Source organism: Pocillopora damicornis, chromosome 4, assembly GCF_964200805.1.
Source record: "Pocillopora damicornis chromosome 4, jaPocDami1.2, whole genome shotgun sequence".
In the NCBI taxonomy this organism is placed as follows: domain Eukaryota; kingdom Metazoa; phylum Cnidaria; class Anthozoa; order Scleractinia; family Pocilloporidae; genus Pocillopora; species Pocillopora damicornis.
The window spans coordinates 13,558,613-13,582,584 of NC_142673.1; the positions used below are offsets into that span (position 1 = coordinate 13,558,613).

Sequence of the window (23,972 nt, forward strand, 5' to 3'; positions counted from 1 at the left end):
TGATATATTCGTGCTATTTAGGGTAACGGGTAGAGAGTAGAAAGTGTCTTCCTGTAATGCTATTTTTCATTGACTCATGTTCAAATAGTTTATCTAAGGATATATTTCCTCTGGAACCTTCCGTGAATTCAAGCTTTTTCAGGCGACTATTGAAAGTGTAAGTTGTCAAAAGTTTTATTTCGTTCTACTTTCCTAGCCTCCAGGATATGTTTGAAAAGCTTGGAACATCTGTCCCTCAATATTCATTTAATTTATGAAAAGTTTCCTAAAAACCTCAAACATAAATACCTGATCGTAATAACTTTTTTTTCACACACGTTCAAAAAATTGATGTCTTCTGTTTATACCCAACATCTCTCTATTCTAGCTAGGTCAATTCCCCATCCTGGTTAAGATATTTCATCGCTTCACTTCCCATACTTAATGCAAATATGTCAGCGTGAGTCCTTGAAATGGTGAGATTTACATTTCAATGTAACGATAAATAGGAATTACTTTTTCCACTCAAAATTTTGACGACTGCATATGAATATTGAAGCGATAAAATGAATAATACATGCATCTTGATTGGTTCTTCTTTATAATGTATTGTTAGACCAGAGGGGGTATATATTAGTCATATACGACAAATATATTCCATGTTGCCGTGGATCTCTACAGTAATAGATTAGAGAATATGTCAAAATGTGGTAAGAACGTGATTAATGACATCCTCGCCTCTGCCTCGTGTGTCACTTTTTTGTTTTTACCACATGATCGTATACTAATGTTATGGTAATCGTATACTTATCTTATAGTTTATATTTTGAACTGTTTCTTTTGTGATCGTACCCTATACCATAAGGTGTCTTTGTGCCGACACCTTTGGTACATCTGTTCGAACTCTTTATCTTTACAAAATTCTTTATCATGCAAATTAAAATTTTTTTATATTACTTTTCTTCCTTGTCTAGTATATTTAACGAGAAATAGAAAGTCCTCACTTAGTATTATGTGTAAATGAGAAAGCATTTCTCCGTGTGAGTCAGCGATCAATGGGAGAAACTGGCAAACTATTCTCTTGTTTACTACCATCGGGCAAAGAGCCAGCCTTCCCGTCAATTTTACTGAGGTGAATCAACAATGAAAAAGACAGAAAACAAACAACTATAAAACGCAATGAAAAATAAAACAGTAAAGCAGAGGGCTCCATGTCATGAGATCTGACGAAGCTTTTTCCCTAAAATGGAATAAATCTACAACCTAATATCATAATTATATTTTGCGCTTTTCTGCGATTCAAAGAGTTAATTTTCTTCCTTTTTTGTTGTTTCTGAAGTTCTGGTTACTTTAGAAAATATACCTGACCGGTAATGACTCTGGAAGTTGTCAACTAAGACACAGTTCTTATCCTGTCATGTATTGCCGACTTAAATGTAGACGAATAGTGCCTAATTATATGTCTCATTTATTTGAACAATTTTTACTTAACACCACTGTTGTCATTTCCATCATTTGAGAGGCATTACTAGGTTTTTAACTTCGACTTCCTGACATTAAAATTTTCAGCTCGTGTTCTACCTATTTCATTTTAATCGAGTTCCAGCTAGTGTTTGAATTATGTATTTACAGTTTGGTATCCAGAACATTCTGTTCGGAAGCCAGTTCACGACTAAACTCAATATCTATAACATCCTGTTCGAAAGCCAGTTCACAACTAAACTCAGCGGTCCTTCTGTGCCTCTCTTTCCTTGTTTTAGAAAACTTTGTGTTTACAGCTGCTTGCAAATGTCTTCCTGTACAACATAAAGACAGTGCTCGTCGAAATTCAGCAATTCTTAATGCGTAAAAAATTGGATTGACAAAAGAGTTCAAGTAGTTGAAAAGGTTTACTGCATGATAAAATCGTCTTGGTACATGGAAAAACCAAACAAACATTAGTAAGTTTAACAAAACTAGCGGCAGCCAAGCTAGTAAAGTAAGGCCAGATACAATTAACAAAGTCTTAGTTAAGCGCTTGTTTTGTAAGTCTCGGCTTTCTTGATGTGAAGCGGCGACTGTTCCAGTTTGAAACTTTTGCCAAATACCAATGTTACAGCCACATGTGATTAAAACTAGAATCAAAGTGTATGGTACCCAAAAAAACATAGTGTACTTGTAAGAAAATAATAGGTTTGAACCGGTCCACATTGCAGAAATAAGGAGAGCTAGTGCCCACACTGAAAATATAGCAATGCGGTATGCTTGTGTCGATAATGTACGATGCTTAAACGGCCAACGTATAGCGTAAAATCTTTCACACGTTATGAACACTGCAGAAATAAGAGAAGCCTGCGAGAAAGCTGTGTCAACGATCATGTAGGAAATTAAGATAGGCTTGTTGGTCCATAAGTTTCCAACGAACGTGGTCCATAGGTGGAATCCATACCCGACATCGTAAATGTATACTGGTAAACTCAAAGCTCCTAGGAACAGATCAGCAAACGCCATGTTAACAACTAGAAACCAATATTTCTTGCGAATATTTTTGTTCCTCGCAAAAATAGTTATGGTGAGTAAGTTTCCCACGACAACTAGAATAAATGTTAGCGTTAAAGCGCTGCACAATGCAATGCTTTCGCCCTGTGTGCGATCATATGCATCATTTGTACCGTTTCGTCGGCTGGCACTGGAAGAAGATGACGAAGACGTTTTGTTCATTTTGAGATGATACTAAGATAACGATGAAGAAGCCAGGGTACAATATATGTTTTATGCCTCTTTACTGTTCACTGACTAATTACGAATGCAAGCACTCCACTGACTGTGACATCTTATCGATGACAGAGATCGCCCATTAAATTGCGGAGGACGAAGTTTTTTTCTCTTTGTACATTTCTCTTATTAAAAATGATGATCTTTATGATGTCATCACTGAAAAGTAATAGGTGACAGCTGTAGGTGCATGTTTTACTTGAAAACTTGACATTTTTATAGCAGCCGAGGCAACCTTTCCATTACATACTAACTACTACACATTTCCTTGTAAATTAGTGACAAGAATTTCCTGTTAAATCGAGATAGCAACTTCTACTTTATTAGTTTGAATATTCTTATTACATTTCTGCTGGATAATGTGTCAATATTGTAGAGAAAGGTTACATGGTGAGCACTTCCGGGAGTTTAAGGGTTAAACTAAGCTTCCCGACCTCTTTGATGTAAACATTCTTTGATCACAACGACTGCAGAAACAAAGTCGGGTTGAGGGGGTGGCAGTATTATGCGGTAAAAAAATTGATTACAATAAAAACATCGCTGCTCCACTGCTGGAACATCTATTAAATGGGATCCCCTAATCTGACAGAAATTAATTCATGAGGAGCCCTATGTACCCTAAGATAGGGTACATAGACATGCACCGCCTAAGGGAATGGGTTTTGAGCTCGGGGGAATTTGAAAATAGAGTCAATTTTTGTTGCGTATGGGCCGCTGACCTATCAGAACCCAACCGCATTATAGTCTATTCTATGGCCAATTAAACCCCAATAAACCCCATCTTAGTCACTTTTGGTGATACGGTAACAAGAATTTAACCGCGATTCTTCTTCTTATTTTTAAATCCCTACTTACCAGAAATTTTCTTCACCTCAAAGTCCCGAAAATATGTGACCCCAATATATGAACTCTATTGAAAATGCAATCCAGTTTCTAGTCAACTCCAGGTGTGAAATATAGGTATACCCTATCCACCGATCGGAAAACGTGTATGGATTTGATCATTCCAGTCGTAAATGATAGTAGTCTGCAAAAAGATGACATTTCGGATGACACACTAAAGTCATTTTCGTTTGAACTCCGATGGAACCAAAGGGAAAGACAATAATATCAAATTGTGTCACTCGAGCTGAATTTTTTAGCTCAATTTACCAGTTTGTCTTTGGCTCTGACGCGTACTTATGCTTAGCGCGAACCAAGTTCAACTTTTAGAGGCCAAGGTTTGAAAACGAGTGTGGGTCTTGGTTTGAAATAAAGCCAGAACCTGGGAGGGGGTGGGGGTACTTCGGTCACTATTTACCGAGTATATATCGCTGGCCTCTCAACCTCTTCCGTGGCCAATTATAAACACCATCGCAGTCACTTTTGAGCATATGTGATTTTTCTGCTCCCAACTTAGTCACTTTCTGGTTATGAGTCTACTTTATAAAGCCTTTTAAGTGGATCATCCTAAAACGAATTAAACTATTTGTTAAACAGGACGCAGATCACTTGATTTTTCACCTACATTAAAAACAATTTGGTACATTTGAAACTTTTACCTGCGGAACAACAATACAAATATTCTGGTGCATTTAGTTCTTACCATTTTCACATCCCTACTTGAAGCAATTTTCTTACTTTTAAAATCCCGAAAATGTGTGACTCCATTCTAGTAACTCTATTGATATAGTCAATTCAGTCGTGAAAAATGCGACCTCATCCAGCAGCACATCCCCATTACCAGGAGGTACCCGCCGAGTATTTTTTCCAGCTTGTAGTTCATGACACATCACGCTTCCAAAGTCCCTGCAGAGGCTAACTCATCCAACTTTTGAGTTCAGTCGTAAAAAGAGACATTAAAATTTGAAAAATAACATCCTCCAAACAAATTCCGTAACCTCCCATTTAAAGTCGGTCCTGTGTCATAAAATCATGATTTCCATTTGATTAAAGTGGTTATCAAAGTCATTTAAGTTTAAATTGAACATGAAATTGTCAAAATTTGAGCAATATTAATCCTATTTATTTCCTCTTCAAGTGTGCAGGACACATACTCAAATATCTGCAAAATATGAGAGCAGCTTCGAAATTTCAAAGAACGGACGACATCAATGCCAGAAATTTACAAAATATTTACATTTATAAAAGGTAAGTTTTAAGCAAAAAGTGGCAGATGTTTCTCTCGGCATGTCGAAATGATAAAACAGATAAAATCTAATGAAAAAAGGTTACCGTAATCATTGTTTGTATTTTGTTTGTCGGAATATATCTCCCAAGTGCCGAACAGCTAATAAATAAATATTAAATTCTTGAATGTGTGTGTCGAAGATATTAGTCTGGTTTTACTGCACTATTATCGCTTAAATGAACTATGAAAATCATGTCCATTTATTTTGGTAAAAGATCCAGTAAATATGTAATGTCATATTGCTCTTTTTAATTAAGATGTTCGAAGGAAATTGTTTAGTAAAAGAAATAAGAAAATATGTATACCTTGTTTTTATGCAATCATTGATTGATTGAGTGACAGTGTCCTTTTGGATAGGATATGAGGTCACGGAGTGACGTGAGTTGTGCATTATATTCGATTACTGGTCGATGTTGAATTTGCATTGACTATCCGAAAAGTCGAGAGCAATCAATTTACGTTGTCAAACTTCAACGTTCAAGCTTTACAAACAGATCTGCTGCTATTCATTCGGAACCTTTGATCATTACAGTTAAAAATGAAAGAAACAACGGGAAACGAATAATGAAATGGAAAATTATTTACTTTCTGTAGTCCCCCCTCCCCCTTTATAACTTTGTTGCTGACAACTTACCCCCCTCCACTGCCCGATAAAACCATGTGATCCCCCTCAAAATTCTCCACCCTCCATCACTGAAAAGACTGGTGTTCAGGGGTAAATGTGAAATATGAAAACAACATATTTACGTACAAAGAGCAAAGGTAGGAGTATTCAGAATATCTGTCAATATAAACCTTTAATAGTTTAGTTGTGAGGAATGTCCTCTATCTCAGGAGAACCAGCGAGCATCAGAAAGAATCAAAAGGTCATAAGGTCATAGAGCGTTGTGAAGTGGTTCCATTTCCTCCTATGCCTGTATCTCTGACCGGAAAGTCTGAAAATTTTCCCACTTGCGTGCCTACTACTTAACTCATTTCGCTCTGAACAACAGCTAACGTTACGTTCGGAACGTCAGCTTTACAAATTCTCTAGCCAAATTCTCTGGCCAATTCACACGATCAACTCAATTGCTAAAACCAAATTATCATGTAATTCCTCCCCCCCCTCCCGGAACCATAGTTTCTTTAGAAACTGAAACCGACCCCTTTACCCAAAAACTCACCTATCGGTGAGAGTTTCTACGAAGTTTAGTTGGCCATTGGTTACCACCTTTATGACACAGAAGACCGACCTAAGTCGTCAAGCAGTCTCTCATTCTCAGCGATATCCGTTGCGCGAGTCAACAGATGTAGGCGCAATATAAAAATACTCGATACTTCGGAAATTCTGGGAAGAAAATCAACGCTCTACAATCAAATTTTAAGCGCATCTTTGCCAAAAGATGTCAATTGCATTGCACTGAAGTGCTGTGTTATTTTTCCCTTTTTTAGCCTCTTCAGGTCGTTAAAATCCTCCCTCGGTTGAATTATTCTTCAACCGTTAGCTTTGAAGCATCTCAAGCGGAATTTGGAAAGCCGAGTACAGTCCAACCTGCATGTATTACGCGGCACCGTATTAAGCGGTCACCCTGTATCTAACGGTCGGTTTTCAAAGTCCCGAAATTTGTTGCCCTTTACTGCTGTAATTTCTCAACTCTCTTAAGCGGTCACCTCTATTAAGCGGTCGTGCTCACCCTTCCCTGAGTCCTTGCGGCTGGTTTGTACTATTTTCCACTTGTATTGAATGGTCACTGAGAGCGGAACCGTACAGCTCAAACTAAGCGAGGAATTCTCTTTCAAGCAAAATTTAATCCATTTATTTCCCCCGAAATCAATGTTGGTAATACTTTTGCGCAATTTTTTTACATGAAGTGGTCAGCAAAAGAATGTAAAAATATTCTCTTGGTTGTCACTTATGACATAAAATGGCGTTTTTTTATCGTTTTTTATAATATCTCTATTCTGTGGAGCCTGTATTTAAGCGGTCAACCTGATTTAAGCGGTCAATCCGCCATACCCCGTTAAATACAGGTTTGACTGTATTACCAACTGCTTTTCTTGACGGTCTCCAATCAATCTCTAACTTGCTGACAGTTTCATCCTTCAGAAAGCTATTGATATATTCGTGATATTTAGGGTAACGGGTAGAGAGTAGAAACTGTCTTCCTGTAATGCTATTTTTTATTGACACATGTTCAAATAGTTTATCTAAGGATATATTTCCTCTGGAACCTTCCGTAAATTCAAGCTTTTTCAAGCAACTATTGAAAGTGTAAGTTGTCAAAAGTTTTATTTCGTTCTACTTTCCTAGCCTCCAGGACGTGTTCGAAAAGCTTGGAACATCTGTCCCTCCGTATTCGTTTAATTTATGAAAAGTTTCCTAAAAACCTCAAACATAAATACCCGCCAAAAATTTGGCATATGTAGAATATCATCTGACGGCAATAACTTTTTTTTCACACACGTTCAAAAAATTGATGTCTTCTGTTTATACCCAACATCTGTCGATTCTAGCTAGGTCAATTCCCCATCCAGCTTAGGAGTTTTCATCGCTTCACTACCCATACGTAATGCACATGCGTCAGCGTGAGTCCTTGAAATGGTGAGATTTACATTTCAATGTAAAGATAAGTAGGAATTATTTTTTCCACTTCAAATTTTAACAACTGCATATGAATATCGAAGCGATAAAATGAATGATACATGCATCTTGATTGGTTGGTTGTCATATATGACAATTATATTCCACGTTGCTGTGGATCTCTACAGTAATAGATTACAGAAGATGTCAAAATAAGGTAGAACGTGATTAACAATACCCTCGCCTCTGCCTCGTGTGTCACTTTTTTGTTCTTACCACATGATCGTATACTAATCTTATAGTAATCGTATACTTATCTTATAGTTTATGTTTTGAACTGTTTCTTTTGTGATCGTATCCTATACCATAAGGTGTCTTTGTGCAGAGACCTTTGGTACATCTGTTCGAGCTCTTAATCTTTACAAATCCTTTATCATGCAAATTTAAATGTTTTATAGAACTTTTCTGCCTTGTATAGTATATTTAACGAGAAATAGAAAGTCCTCACTTAGTATTATGTGTAAATGAGCAAGCATATCTCCGTGTGAGTCAGCAATCAATCGGAGAAACTGGCAAACTATTATCTTGTTTACTACCATCGGGCAAAGAGCCAGCGTTCCCGTCAATTTTACTGAGGTGAATCAACAATGAAAAAGACAAAAAACAAACAACTATAAAACACGATGAAAAATAAAACAGTAAAGCAGAGGGCTCCATGTCATGAGATCTGACGAAGCTTTTTCCCTAAAATGGAATAAATCTACAACCTAATATCATAATTATATTTCGCGCTTTTCTGCGACTCAAAGAGTCATTTTTCTTCCATTTTTGCTGTTTCTGAAGTTCTGGTTACTTTAGAAAATATACCTGACCGGTAATGACCCTTGAAGTTGTCAACCAAGACACAGTTCTTATCCTGTCATGTATTGCCGACTTAAATGTAGACGAATAGTGCCTAATTATATGTCTCATTTATTTGAACAATTTTTACTTAACACTACTGTTGTCATTTCCATCATTTGAGAGGCATTACTAGGTTTTTAACTTCGACTTCCTGACATTAAAATATTCAGCTCGTGTACTACCTATTTCATTTTAATCGAGTTCCAGTTGTTTTACAGTTTGGTATCCAGAACATTCTGTTCGAAAGCCAGTTCACGACTAAACTCAGCGGTCCTTCTGTGCCTCTCTTTCCTTCTTTTAGAAAGCTTTGTGTTTACAGCTGCTTGCACATGTCTTCCTGTACAACATAAAGCCAGTGCTCGTCGAAACTCAGCAATTCTCAATGCGTAAAAAATTGGATTGACAAAGGAGTTCAAGTAGTTGAAAAGGTTTACCATATCATAAAATCGTCTTGGTACATGGAAAACCCAAACAAACATTAGAAAGTTTAACAAAACTAACGGCAGCCAAGCGAGTAAAGTAAGGCCAGATACAATTAACAAAGTCTTTGTTAAGCGCTTGTTTTGTAAGTCTCGGCTTTCTTGATGTGAAGCGGCGACTCTTTCAGTTTGAAACTTTTGCCAAATACCAATGTTACAGCCACATGTGATTAAAATGAGAATCAAAGTGTATGGCCCCCAAAAAACCAGAGTGTGCTTGTAAGAAAACAACAGGTTTGAACCGGTCCACATTGCAGAAATAAGGAGAGCTAGTGCCCACACTGAAAATATAGCAATGCGGTATGCTTGTGTCGATAATGTACGATGCTTAAACGGCCAACGTATAGCGTAAAATCTTTCACACGCTATGAACACTGCAGAAATAAGAGAGGCCTGCGAGAAAGCTGTGTCAACGATCATGTAGGGAATTAAGATAGTCTTGTCGGTCCATAAGTTTCCAACGAACATGGTCCATAGGTGGAACTCATACCCGACATCGTAAATGTATACTGGTAAACTCAGAGCTCCTAGGAACAGATCAGCAAACGCCATATTGACGACTAGAAACAAATATTTCTTGCAAATATTTTTGTTCTTCGCAAAAATAACTATGATGAGTAAGTTTCCCACGACAACTAGAATAAATGTTAGCGTTAAAGCGCTGCACAATGCAATGCCTTCCCCCTGAGTGCGATCATATGCATCATTTGTATTGTTTAGTCGGCTGACACCAGCAGAAGACGACGAAGAAGTTTTGTTCATTTTGAGATGATACTAAGACAACGATGAAGAAGGCAGGGTACAACATATGTTTTGTGCCTCTTTACTGTTCACTGACCAATTACGAATGCAAGCACTCCACTGACTGTGACACCTTATTGATGACAGATATCGCCCATTGAGTTGCGGAGGAGGAAGTCTTTTTCTCTTTGTAAATTTCTCTTAATAAAAATTATGCATGTTTTAACATGCACCTGCAGCTGTCACTTAAAGTGTTTATTTTCCCTCAGTGCGGTGCTTGTTTAAGTATGTGCGTTCTGGTGAGCCATTGTTACATAGATGAAGAGCTCTCACCGCTGTTTGTTTATCCTGCAAACAGGCTTTGTGTTTGGGTTTCGCTTTACGGTACAGACAAGGGTGCCGCTTATGGGAAAAAGTTATTAAAAACCGTGCTGATCTCAGTTAGATGTCGAACTCGGTCTTTATCATTTAAACTTTTCAAATCTTTGCTAAAAAAAAAAAAAACCGGAAATTTGTTCTCCTTTACTACTGTAATTTCTCAACTCTATTGAGCGGTCACCTCTATTGAGCAGTCGTGCTTACCCTTCACTGAGTTCTAGCGACTTGTTTATCTTCCACCTGTACTGAACGGTCACTCAGAGCGGAGTCGCTTAAATTAAACTAAGAATTCTCCCAGTTCAAACAAGACTTACTCCATGTTTTTCTCCTGAAATCAATGTTGGTAATATTTTTGCGCGAGCTTTTGTACATTAAGTGGTCAATAAGAGAATGTAAAAAAATACTCTTGGTTGTCACTTGTGACATAAAATGGCGGTTTTCTATCGTTTTTACTTCATCTCTATTCTGTGGAACCTTCCGTGAATCTAGACTTTTTCAGGCGACTACCGAAAGTGTAGGTTTTCAAAACTTTTTATTTCGGCCTACTTTCCTAGCCTCCAGGACGTGTTTGAAAAGCCTGGAACATCTGCCTCTCCATATTCATTTAATTTATGAAGAGTTTCCTAAAAACCTCAAACATAAATATCTGCAAAAAATTTGGCATATATCGAATATGATCTGACGGTAATTCCTTTTTTATTTTTTTATTTTTTTTTTCACACACGTTCAAAAAATTGATGTCTTCTGTTTATACCGGATATCTCTCGATTCTAGCTAAGTCAATTCCCCATCCTGCCTTGGAGTTTTCATCGCTTCGCTACCTATACTTAATTGTGCATGCGTCAGCGTGAGTCCTCAAAATAGTGAGATTTAATTACTTTTCCACTCCAAATTTTAACAACTGCATATGAATATCGAGGCGATAAAGTGAATGATACATGCATCTTGATTGGTTCTTCTTTATAATGTATTGTTAGACTAGAGGAAGTATATATCAGTCATATACGACAAATAATTTCCACGTTTCCGTGGATCTCTACAGTAATAGATCACAGAAGATGTCAAAATGTGGTGAGAACGTGATTAATGACACCCTCGGCTGTGCCTCGTGTGTCACTTTTTTGTTCTTTCCACATGATCGTATACTTATCTTATAGTAATCGTATACTTCTCTTACAGTAATCGTATACTAATCTTATAGTTTATTTGTTGAACTGTTTCTTTCGTAATCCTACCCTACACCACATGGAGTCTTTGGTGCAAACACGTTTGGTGCATCTGTTCAAACTCTTCATCCTTGGTATCCATAACATCCTGTTCGAAAGCCGGTTCACGACTAAACTCAGTATCCATAACATTCTGTTCGAAAGCCACTTCACGACTAAACTCAGTATCCATAACATCCTGTTCGAAAGCCACTTCACGACTAAACTCAGCGGTCGTTCTGTGCCTCTCTTTCCTTCTTTTAGAAAGCTTTGTGTCCACAGCTGCTTGCACATGTCTTCCTGTACAACATAAAGACAGTGCTCGTCGAAACTCAGCAATTCTCAATGCGTAAAAAATTGGATTGACAAAAGAGTTCAAGTAGTTGAAAAGGTTTACCATATCATAAAATCGTCTTGGTACATGGAAGAACCAAACATGCATCAGTAAGTTTAACAAAACTAGCGGCAGCCAAGCTAGTAAAGTAAGGCCAGATACAATTAACAAAGTCTTTGTTAAGCGCTTGTTTTGTAAGTCTCGGCTTTCTTGATGTGAAGCGGCGACTCTTCCAGTTTGAAACTTTTTCCAAATACCAATGTTACAGCCACATGTGATTAAAATGAGAATCAAAGTGTATGGCCCCCAAAAAAACATAGTGTACTTGTAAGAAAATAATAGGATTGAACCGGTCACGGTTGCGGAAATAAGGAGAGCTAGTACCCACACTGAAAATATGGCAATGCGGTATGCTTGTGTCGATAAGTTTCGATGCTTAAACGGCCAACGTATGGCGTAAAATCTTTCACACGCTATGAACACTGCAGAAATAAGAGAGGCCTGCGAGAAAGCTGTGTCAACGATCATGTAGGGAATTAAGATAGGCTTGTTGGTCCATAAGTTTCCAACGAACGTGGTCCATAGGTGGAACTCATACCCGACATCGTAAATGTATACTGGTAAACTCAAAGCTCCTAGGAACAGATCAGCAAACGCCATATTGACAACTAGCAACAAATATTTCTTGCAAATATTTTTGTTTTTCGCAAAAATAGTTATGGTGAGTAAGTTTCCCACGACAACTAGAATAGATGTTAGCGTTAGAGCGCTGCACAACGCAATGCCTTCCCCCTGAGTACTATCATATGCATCATTTGTATCGTTTCGTCGGCTGACACTAGCAGAAGACGTCGAAGACGTATTGGTCATTTTGAGACAACGATGAAGAAGCCTGGTTGCAACATATGATGTATTCCTCTGTACTGTTCACTGACCAGTTACGAATGCAAGCACTCCACTGACTGTGACTTTAGACTGTGACTTGCTTCATATCTCGATGAACGCACAGCTGACGTATGAACCAATTGTTTAATAACATTTTAAACCCGATGGAAAATTTTTTTCTCGAGGGATATGTTTGCTGACGTCATGAGCGTGCACAATAGGAATGTGAAGCACGCTCGCTCAATTGAATTTGATCAGACAACTTTATTAGTTATGTTATAAACCTTATTGATGACAGATATCGCCCATTAAATTGCGGAGGAGGAAGTTTTTATCTCTTTGAAAATTTCTTTTAATAAAAATGATCTTTATGACCGTTATTACAGAAAAGTAATATGTGACAGCTACAGGTGCATGTTTTGACAAGCATCTGCAGTTGTCACTTAGTGCGGTGCTTGTATAAATGCACGCGTTCTGATGGGTGAGCCATTGTTAAATAGATGTAGAGCTCTCACCGTCGTTTGTTTATCCCGCAAGCAGGTCTTTGAGTTTGGATTTCGCCTTACGGCACAGACAATAGTGCCGCTTATGGGAAAAAGTTATTAAAAACCGTGCTGATGTCAGTTAGATATCGAACTCGGTCTTCACCATGTAAACTTTTCAAATCTTTGCTAAAAAAAACTAAACAAATCAAAACCTGTACTTCACCGAGCAACGGTTCAATTTGTAAAAGTAATCACATAATTTTGAGTGCAATTTGGAATAAACAAGCACGAGTAAATTTTTTTAAAGACTAAAAATTTGTGGTCTGTGAAAAAATTAACAAGTGCTTGTTTATTCCAAATTTCACTAGAAAAATCATGTGATTACGTGTTAATAATATACATGGAAAAATACGAGATGGCTAATCATAATTAAGCATAAGCAAAGCGCGCACATCAAGTGCAAAAATAATTTATTCAAACCGTTCGTTCGGTCAAAACAATCGCGTACGATCAAAACAATAATATGCAGTTATATCTTCACATCTTTAAGGCGCAAAAAAGTTCAAAGTCCGGCTAAACAGCTCAAGGGATTGTTCAGTCTGTGTCCGAACCACTTTCGATGAAATGGAGTCATCGTTTCCGAGGTTTAACCATGTTTGTTTTTAATCTCGGCGTTTGATCGCTCGAGCAAATTGTTAAGCTGGGTCCGCTTGTAATTTTCGATTTCCTGGGCAATTCCCTTCTCTAAAAACAACTTTTTCCAAACCGACAACCAAAATGCAGTGCTTTTTGCAGTGTTTTCGTTGTTTGAGTGGTTTTTCAGCTGTGGTGGCCAAAGGAAACCTACTTAAAACGCCGGCCATTGTTTCGCTCGCAAATTTTCAAATTTTGTTGCGACATCTAAGGCTCGCATTTGATTGGCTACCTGTGAGTTTCTTTGATTATTGACCAATCAGAATGTCTGATTTGTTACTTTCTTTGCACTGAATCAACCCTCTTCTACTCTGAATTAACTCTCTTCTGCACTGAATTACTGAAAACTGCATTTATCTTAACCAATCAGAACTGAGTAATTTTTCATATATATTATTAATCATAAAAATTGAAGAAACTCTCCATTTCAGTTCCAGTATTGGTCTTTCTCATGAAAAAATAGGTTTGATGACCTCGCCGGGATAAAAAAAAACTTGACATTTTATAGCAGCCGAGGCAACCTTTCCATTACATAGTAACCTCTATAACCCGCGTTCTAAACAAGTGGGTATTCCTTTAATGTGTGGATATTGTAGGGAGAAGTTACATGTTGAGCACTTCTGGGAATTTAAGGGTTAAGCTAAGTTTCCCGACCTCTTAATGTAAACATTCTTTGATCATTCAAATTGAAGCATGGTGAGCCTGGAAAGGTCGGTTTATGATAGTCAATGCCCTTCTTGGGTCTGACATCTTTGTAACATATATCCATGCACAAGAGAATATAAAGTCTTCTATATTCTCTTGTTGTGCATTACCATCTTTATATGTAACTCCCCATTTTTACAATTCTATTCTGCTCCGGTTATTTGAGTATAGAGTACTCTTAATAAGTGAAACAATACAGATTTATTATTTTTATTTCTATTTTATATATAATTCTGTTATCATATTTACCGTCGACTAATGGACCCACAACGACTGCAGAAACAAAGTCGGGGTGAGGGGGGAGGCAGTATTATGCGGAAAAAGAAATTGATTACAATAAAAACATCACTTCTCCACTGCTGGAACATCTATTAAACCGGGATCCCCTAATCTGCCAGAAATTAATTCATGAGGAGCCCTATGTACCCTAAGATAGGATACATAGATATGCACCGCCTAAGGTAATGGGTTCTAAGGTCGGGGGGAGAGGAACCTGGAAAAAGGGTCAATTTTTGTTGCGTATGGCCGCTGACCTATCAGAATCCCCACCGCATTATAGTCTATTCTGTAGCCAATTATAGACCCCATCTTAGTCACTTTTGGTGATACGGTAACAAAATTTAACCGAGATTCTTCTTATTTTTAAATACCTACTTACCAGAAAATTTCTTCATTCCAAATTCCCGAAAATATGTGACCCCAATATATGAACTCTATTGAAAACGCAATCCAGTCTATGGCATGTACAGTCAATTCCAGTCGTGAAAATAAGCATACCCTATCCATCGATCGGAAAACGTTTATGGATTTGATCATTCTGGTCGTAAATTGATGGTAGTCTGTAAGAGGATGATATGTAGGAGGACATACTCAAGTCATTTTCGTTTCAACTCCGATGAAACCAAAGGGAAATACAATAGAGAGAGAGAGAGAGAGAGAGAGAGAGAGAGAGAGAGAGAGAGAGAGAGAGAGAGAGAGAGAGAGAGAGAGACAGAGAGAGAGAGAGAGGAGGGGGATACTTCGGTCAATTTTTACCGAGTATGTACCACTGGCCCCTCAACCTATTCCGTGACTAATTATAGACACAATCGTAGTCATTTTCGAACATATGTAATTTTCCTGATCCCAACCGTCAGTCACATTATGGTTATCACTGGTTATGTATCTACTTTATAAAGCCTGTAAAGTAGATCATCCTAAAACGAATTGATTCATTTCTTAAACAGGATGCAAATCACTTGATTTTGTACTTACATAAAAAACATTTTGGTGCGTTTGAAACTTTTACTTGCGGTACAACAATACAAATATTCTGGTGCATTTGAATCTTACCATTTTCACATCCCCACTTAAAGCAATTTTCTTACCCTTAAAATCCCGGAAATGTGCGACTTCATTCTAGTAACTCTATTGATATAGTCAATCCAGTCGTGAAAATGCGACCTCATCCAGCGGCACATCCCCATTACCAGGAAGTACCTACCGAGTATTTTTTTTCCAGCTTGAAGATCATGACGCACCGCATATCCGAAGTCCCTACAGAGAGGCTGCAATCAATCTCTGACTTCCTAACAATTTCATCCTTCAGAAAGCTATTGATATATTCGTGCTATTCAAGATAACTGGTAGAGAGTAGAAACTTTTTTCATGTAATGCCATTTTTTATTGACACATGTTCAAATAGTCTATCTAAGGATACTTTTCCTCTGGAAACTTGCGTAAATTCAAGCTTTTTAAGGCGACTATTGAAAGTGTAAGTTTTCAAAAGTTTTATTTCGGTCTACTTTCCTAGCCTCCAGGACGTGTTTGAAAAGCTTGGAATATCTGTCCCTCCATATTCGTTTAATTTATGAAAAGTTTACCAACAACCTCAAACAGAAATACCTGCTAAAATTTTGGTATACATCGAATACCATCTGACGGTAATCACCATTTTCCTTTCACAAAGGTTTAAAAAAATTGATTTCTTCTGTTTATACTCGACATCTCTCGTTTTAGGTCAATTCCCCTTCCTAGTTAGGAGATTTCCTCGCTTTATTTCGCATACTTGATTGCGCATGCGTCAGCATGAGTCCTTGAAGTGAAGAGATTTACATTTCAGTGTGAAGAAAAGTAGGAATTACTTTTCCCACTACAAGTTTTATTAACTGCATATGAATATAGACGCTATAAGCTGAATAATACATGCATTTTTGATTGATTCTTTGGCATATCTATTGTCAGACTAGAGAAAGTGCAAAGAGCAACAACCCGTTTTTGTACAAAAGATTGCTGATGACTGCTCGTCAATCGTCACGTCCATGCTAGAAAAATTAGAACTTTGCACTCTTGTAGAATGGAGAAAAAAATCTCGCTTGATCTTCATGAATAAAATTATTTATAGTTTAGTTGACATTAAGATTACCGCTTTTTAAATTTAAGTGATGAGACTCGTATCAGGAGTACCCATAGGTTTAAGGTTCTTGAACCTCACTGTAAGAAAGACGTGTTCAAATCTTCCTTTTTTCCCAAGCGCTGCTAAAGACTGGAATCAGCTCCTCCCTGATATGCCTGATATTACGTCTCTTACAGAATTTAGGAATGACCCTAGTTCATCAGCTTAATAAGAGCGTGTCAATTTGTATAGTTAACTTTTCATTCTGTATTGTACTTCTTGTAGCTTGCAATTTTTACTTCTATATTTTGTAAGTAGTTGGTGTGTTGCCTAACCGTCTTTTACCGACCTAATTGAGATGATTGATTGATTGGCTGATTGAGGACAGACGCAAGGATGGCGTCACCATTAAAAACATTTTACTTTTCAGTCATACGACAAATATGTTCCATGTTACCGTGAATGTCTACAGAAATAGATTACAGAAGATATCTAAATATGGTAAGAACATGATTAATGACACCCTCGGCTCTGCCTCGTGTGTCACTTTCCTGTTCTTACCACATTCCGATCGCGTCATCTGTGATCGTATACTAATCTTATAGTTTATTTGTTGAACTGTTTCTTTCGTGATCGTACTCTATACCATATGGAGTCCTTGTGCAAACACATTTGGTACATCTGTTCCAACTCTTTATCTCTACGGATTCTTTTTCATGCAAATTACAATGTTTTATATTACTTCTCTGCCATAGTCCAATATCTTAAATGAGAAATGGAAAGTCCTCTCTGAGTATGAGGTGTAAGCAAGGGTTAGGACAGACTGGAGAAGAAGCGCAAAAATTACTAACTTTTTTTTGTGCCCCTGCTCCCCTTACGTGTGACTCGCGCTTCACGCTCACCTCAGTTGTGTTTTCTTCCATTCGCTTGAATAATAATAAACATTAGGCCTCTTCGGCAGGCTGTCAACTCCCAAACTCATAATCTCACTTTAAGACTCTATTACATACACATACATAACATTCTTTGACATAAGTAGAAACATAAAGGCGTGATTATATAGACAAGGCCGTCTCTTCGATACTTAAATTGAAACGTGAAAGTATGGTGCCTTATTCAATGTCTCATTTCGCAGAAAAGGTTGCAGTTATTCATCGTGATGAATATTTAATGTTTAATGTCTCATTTGTTTGAATAATTATACTTAACACTACCAATGTCATTTCCATCATTTTAGAGGCACTGTTAGGTTTTTAACTTCAACTTCCTGACATTAATAAAATACTTAGCTCGTGTTCTACCTATTTTCGTCTTAATCGAGTTTCTAGCTAGTGTTTGAATGATGTGTTTTACAGTTTGGTATCCATAACATCCTGTTTAAAAGCCAGTTCAATACTAAACTCAGTATCCAGAACATCCTGTTCGAAAGCCACTTCACGACTAAACTCAGCGGTCGTTCTGTGCCTCTCTTTCCTTCTTTTAGAAAACTTTGTGTCTACAGCTGCTTGCACATGTCTTCCTGTACAACATAAAGCCAGTGCTCGTCGAAACTCAGCAATTCTTAATGCGTAAAAAATTGGATTGACAAAAGAGTTGAAGTAGTTGAAAAGGTTTACCATATCATAAAATCGTCTTGGTACATGGAAGAACCAAACATGCATCAGTAAGTTTAACAAAACTAGTGGCAGCCAAGCTAGTAAAGTAAGGCCAGATACAATTAACAAAGTCTTTGTTAAGCGCTTGTTTTGTAAGTCTCGGCTTTCTTGATGTGAAGCGGCGACTCTTCCAGTTTGAAACTTTTTCCAAATACCAATGTTACAGCCACATGTGATTAAAATGAGAATCAAAGTGTATGGCCCCCAAAAAAACATAGTGTACTTGTAAGAAAATAATAGGATTGAACCGGTCACGGTTGCGGAAATAAGGAGAGCTAGTACCCACACTGAAAATATGGCAATGCGGTATGCTTGTGTCGATAATGTTCGATGCTTAAACGGCCAACGTATGGCGTAAAATCTTTCACACGCTATGAACACTGCAGAAATAAGAGAGGCCTGCGAGAAAGCTGTGTCAACGATCATGTAGGGAATTAAGATAGGCTTGTCGGTCCATAAGTTTCCAACGAACGTGGTCCATAGGCGGAACTCATACCCGACATCGTAAATGTATACTGGTAAACTCAAAGCTCCTAGGAACAGATCAGCAAACGCCATATTGACAACTAGCAACAAATATTTCTTGCGAATATTTTTGTTCTTCGCAAAAATAGTTATGGTGAGTAAGTTTCCCACGACAACTACAATAAATGTTAGCGTTAAAGCGCTGCACAACGCAATGCCTTCCCCCTGAGTACCATCGTATGCATCATTTGTATCGTTTCGTCGGCTGACACTAGCAGAAGACGTCGAAGACGTATTGGTCATTTTGAGACAACGATGAAGAAGCCTGGTTGCAACATATGTTGTGTTCCTCTGTACTGTTCAATGACCAGTTAGGAATGCTAGCGCTCCACTGACTGTGACTTAAGACTGTGACTTGCTTCATATCTCGATGAACGCACAGCTGACGTATGAACCAATTGTTTTATAACATTTTAAACCCGATGGAAAATTATTTCTCGAAGGATATGTTTGCCGACGTCATGAGCGTGCACAATAGGAAGTTTTCTTTGAAAATTTCTCTTAATAAAAATGATGATCTTTATGACCGTTATTACAGAAAAGTAATATGTGACAGCTACGGGTGCATGTTTGACAAGCATCTGCAGTTGTCACTTAAAAGTGTCTATTTACCCTTAGTGCGGTGCTTGTATAAATGGTAATTTAGTGTTAACAACTGGGTTGAAAACGTAAATTAGCCACCGTAAAGGGTAAAAAAGCTGACGTTTCGAGCGTTAGCCCTTCGTCAGAGCGATTGACGAAGGGCTAACGCTCGAAACGTCAGCTTTTTTACCCTTTACGGTGGCTAATTTACGTTTTCAACCCAGTTGTTAACACTAAATTACCTACTATACTCACCCACCGACGCAGCACCACAGTTTCTTTAGAAACTTACCCCTTTATTCGCTTGTATAAATTCACGCGTTCTGATGGGTGAGCCATTGTTAAATAAATGTAGAGCTCTCACCGTCGTTTGTTTATCCCGCAAGCAGACCTTTGAGTTTGGATTTCGCCTTACGGCGCAGACAATAGTGCCGCTTATTGGAAAAAGTTACTAAAAACCGTGCTGATGTCAGTTAGGTATCGAACTCGCTCTTTATCATGTAAATTTTTCAAATCTTTGCTAAAAAAAAAACTAAACAAAACATGCACTTCACTGAGCAACGGTTCAATTTGTAAGTAATCACATGAATTTGAGTGCAATTTGGAATAAACAAGCACGAATAAATTTGTGGTCTGTGCAAAAATTAACAAGTGCTTGTTTATTCCAAATTGCACTAGAACAATCATGTGATTACGTGTTAATAACATACATGGAAAATACGAGATTGCCTATCATAATTAAGCATAAGCAAAGCGCGCGCATCAAGTGCAAAAATAATAATTTATTCAAACCGTGCGTTCGGTCAAAACAATCGCGTACGATCAAAACAATAATATGCAGATATATCCTCATATCTTTAAGGCGCAAAAAAGTTCTAAGTCCGGCTAAACAGTTCAAGTAATTGTTCAGTCTGTGTCCGAATCACTTTCGATGAAATGGAATCATTGTTTCCGAGGTTTAACCATGTTTGTTTTTAATCTCGGCGTTGGATCGCTCGAGCAAAGCGTTAAGCTGGGTCCGCTTGTAATTTTTTATTTCCTTGGCAATTCCCTTCTCTAAAAACCACTTTTTCCAAACCGACAACCAAAATGCAGTGCTTTTTACAGTGTTTTCGTTGTTTGAGCGGTTTTTCAGCTGCGGTGGCGAAAGGAAACCTACTTAAAACGCCGGCCATTGTTTCGCTCGCAAATTTTCAAATTTTGTTGTGACATCTAACGCTCGCATTTGATTGGCTACCTGTGAGTTTCTTTGATTATTGACCGATTAGAATGCCTGATTTGTTATTTTCTTTGCACTGAATCAACCCTCTTCTACTCTGAATTAATTCTCTTCTGCACTGAATTACCTGAAAACTGCATTTATCTTAACCAATCAGAACTGAGTAATTTTTTCATGCATATTATTAATCATAAAAATTGAAGAAACTCTACATTTCAGTTCCAGTATTGGTCTTACTCATTAAAAAAATAGGTTTGATGACCTCGCCAGGATAAAAAAAACCTTGACATTTTTATAGCAGCCGAGGCAACCTTTCCATTACATAGTAACCTGTATAACCCGCGTTCTAAACAAGTGGGTAAAGTGTGGATATTGTGGGGAGAAGTTACATGTTGAGCACTTCTGGGAATTTAAGGATTAAGCTAAGTTTCCCAATCTCTTAATGTAAACATTCTTTGATCAAGCAAATTGAAGCATGGTGAGCCTGGAAAGGTCGGTTTATGATGGTCAACGCTCTTCTTGTGTCTGACATCTTTGTAACATATATCTATGCACAAGAGAATAAATCTTTATATGTAACTCTTTATTTTTACAATTATCTTCTGCTCCGGTTATTTGAGTATAGAGTACTCTTAATAAGTGAAACAATACAGATTTATTATTTTTATTTCTATTTTATATATAATTCTGTTATCATATTTACAGTCGACTAGTGGACCAACAACGACTGCAGAAACAAAGTCGGGGCGAGGGGGGAGGCAGAATTATGCGGAAAAAGAAATTGATTACAATAAAAACATCACTTCTCCACTGCTGGAACATCTATTGAATGGGATCCCCTAATCTGACAGAAATTAATTCATGAGGGGCCCTATGTACCCTAAGATAGGGTACATAGACATGCACCGCCTAAGGTAATGGGTTCTAAGGTCGGGGGGAGAGGAACCTGGAAATAGGGTCAATTTGTGTTGCGTATGGCCACTGACCTATCAGAACCCCTACCGCATTATAGTCTATTCTGTAGCCAATTATAGACCCCATCTTAGTCACTTTTGGTGATACGGTAAAAAAATTTAACCGAGATTCTTCTTATTATTTTTAAATCCCTACTTACCAGAAATTTTCTTCATTCCAAAGTCCCGAGAATATGTGACCCCAATATATGAACTCTATTGAAAACGCAATCCAGGCTATGGCATGTACAGTCAATTCCAGTCGTGAAAATAAGCATACCCTATCCATCGATCGGAAAACGTGTATGGATTAGATCATTCTGGTCGTAAATTGATGGTAGTCTGTAAGAGGATGATATGTAGGAGGACATACTAAAGTCATTTTCGTTTCAACTCCGATGAAACCAAAGGGAAAGACAATAGAGAGAGGGGGGGGGGATACTTCGGTCAATTTTTACCGAGTATGTACCACTGGCCTCTCAACCTATTCCGTGACTAATTACAGACACAATCGTAGTCATTTTTGAACATATGTAACTTTTCTGATCCCAACTTAGTCATTTTCTGGTTATGCATCTACTTTATAAAGCCTGTAAAGTAGATCATCCTAAAACGAATTGATTCATTTGTTAAAAAGGATGCAGATCATTTGATTTTTTATCTACATTAAAAACATTTTGGTGCATTTGAAACTTTTACATGAGGTAAAACAATACAAATATTCTGGTGCATTTGAATCTTACCATTTTCACATCCCTACTTAAAGCAATTTTCTTATCCTTAAAATCCCGAAAATGTGCGACCCCATTCTAGTAACTCTATTGATATAATCATCCAGTCGTGAAAATGCGACCTCATCCAGCGGCACATCCCCATTACCAGGAAGTACCCACCGAGTATTTTTTTCCAGCTTGAAGATCATGACGCATGGCATATCCGAAGTCCTTACAGAGAGGCTGCAATCAATCTCTGACTTCCTAACAATTTCATCCTTCAGAAAGCTATTGATATATTCGTGCTATTCAGGGTAACTGGTAGAGAGTAGAAACTTTTTTCATGTAATGCCATTTTTTATTGACACATGTTCAAATAGTCTATCTAAGGATACTTTTCCTCTGGAAACTTGCGTAAATTCAAGCTTTTTAAGGCGACTATTGAAAGTGTAAGTTGTCAAAAGTTTTATTTCGGTCTACTTTCCTAGCCTCCAGGACGTGTTTGAAAAGCTTGGAATATCTGTCTCTCCATATTCGTTTAATTTATGAAAAGTTTACTAACAACCTCAAACAGAAATACTTGACAAAAGTTTGGCATATATCGAATACCATTTGACGGTAATCTCCATTTTTCTTTCACACAGGTTGAAAAAATTGATTTCTTCTGTTTATACTCGACATCTCTCGTTTTAGGTCAATTCCCCTTCCTGGTTAGGAGATTTCCTCGCTTTATTTCGCATACTTGATTGCGCATGTGTCAGCGTGAGTCCTTGAAGTGGGGAGATTTACATTTCAGTGTGAAGATAAGTAGGAATTACTTTTTCCACTACAAATTTTATTAACTGCATATGAATATAGACGCTATAAGCTGAATAATACATGCATTTTTGATTGATTCTTTGGTATATCTATTGTCAGACTAGAGAAAGTGCAAAGAACAACAGCCCGTTTTTGTACAAACGATTACCGATGACTGGTCGTCAATCGTCACGTCCATGCTAGAAGAGGTACTTGCACTCTTGTAGAAAGGAGAAAAAATCTCGCTTGATCTTCATGAATAAAATTATTTATGGTTTAGTTGATATTAAGATTACCGCTATTTAAATTTAAGTGATGAGACTCGTAACAGGAGTAGCCATAGGTTTAAGCTTCTTGAACCTCACTGTAAGAAAATCTTCAAATCAAAATGTTCAAATCTTCCTTTTTTCCCAAGCACTGCTAAAGACTGGAATCAGCTCCTCCCTGATATGCCTAATATTACGTCTCTTACAGAATTTAGGAATGACCTTAGTTCATTAGCTTAATAAGAGCGTGTCAATTTGTATAGTTAACTTTTCATTCTGTATTGTACTTCTTGTAGCTTGCAATTTTTACTTCTATATTTTGTAAGTGGTTGGTGTGTTGCCTAACCGTCTTTTACCGACCTAATTGAGATGATTGATTGATTGGCTGATTGAGGACAGACGCAAGGATGGCGTCACCATTAACAACAGTTTACTTTTTAGTCATACGACAAATATGTTCCATGTTACCGTGAGTGTCTACAGAAATAGATTACAGAAGATATCTAAATATGGTAAGAACATGATTAATGACACCCTCGGCTCTGCCTCGTGTGTCACTTTCCTGTTCTTACCACAATTCGATCGCGTCATCTGTGATCGTATACTAATCTTATAG

At 37.6% G+C, this 23,972-nt stretch overlaps 4 protein-coding genes across 4 annotated transcripts; all 4 read right to left on the reverse strand.

The window, feature by feature from the left end:
* Positions 1 to 1,605: 1,605 nt before the first annotated feature.
* LOC149046888 (adenosine receptor A3-like) lies at positions 1,606 to 2,679 on the reverse strand. Its single transcript, XM_089204174.1, has one exon. It carries the CDS (start codon positions 2,677 to 2,679, stop codon positions 1,606 to 1,608), a length of 1,074 nt encoding a protein of 357 aa, XP_089060300.1.
* Positions 2,680 to 8,578: 5,899 nt separating this feature from the next.
* LOC149046889 (adenosine receptor A3-like) lies at positions 8,579 to 9,607 on the reverse strand. The gene has a single exon (XM_089204175.1). It carries the CDS (start codon positions 9,605 to 9,607, stop codon positions 8,579 to 8,581), a length of 1,029 nt encoding a protein of 342 aa, XP_089060301.1.
* A 1,593-nt stretch (positions 9,608 to 11,200) lies between these two features.
* On the reverse strand, positions 11,201 to 12,373 carry LOC149046890 (adenosine receptor A3-like). The gene has a single exon (XM_089204176.1). The coding sequence runs from the start codon at positions 12,371 to 12,373 to the stop codon at positions 11,201 to 11,203; it is 1,173 nt and encodes a 390-aa protein (XP_089060302.1).
* Positions 12,374 to 17,994: 5,621 nt separating this feature from the next.
* On the reverse strand, positions 17,995 to 19,068 carry LOC149046891 (adenosine receptor A1-like). The gene has a single exon (XM_089204178.1). The coding sequence runs from the start codon at positions 19,066 to 19,068 to the stop codon at positions 17,995 to 17,997; it is 1,074 nt and encodes a 357-aa protein (XP_089060304.1).
* Between the last annotated feature and the right edge of the window lie 4,904 nt (positions 19,069 to 23,972).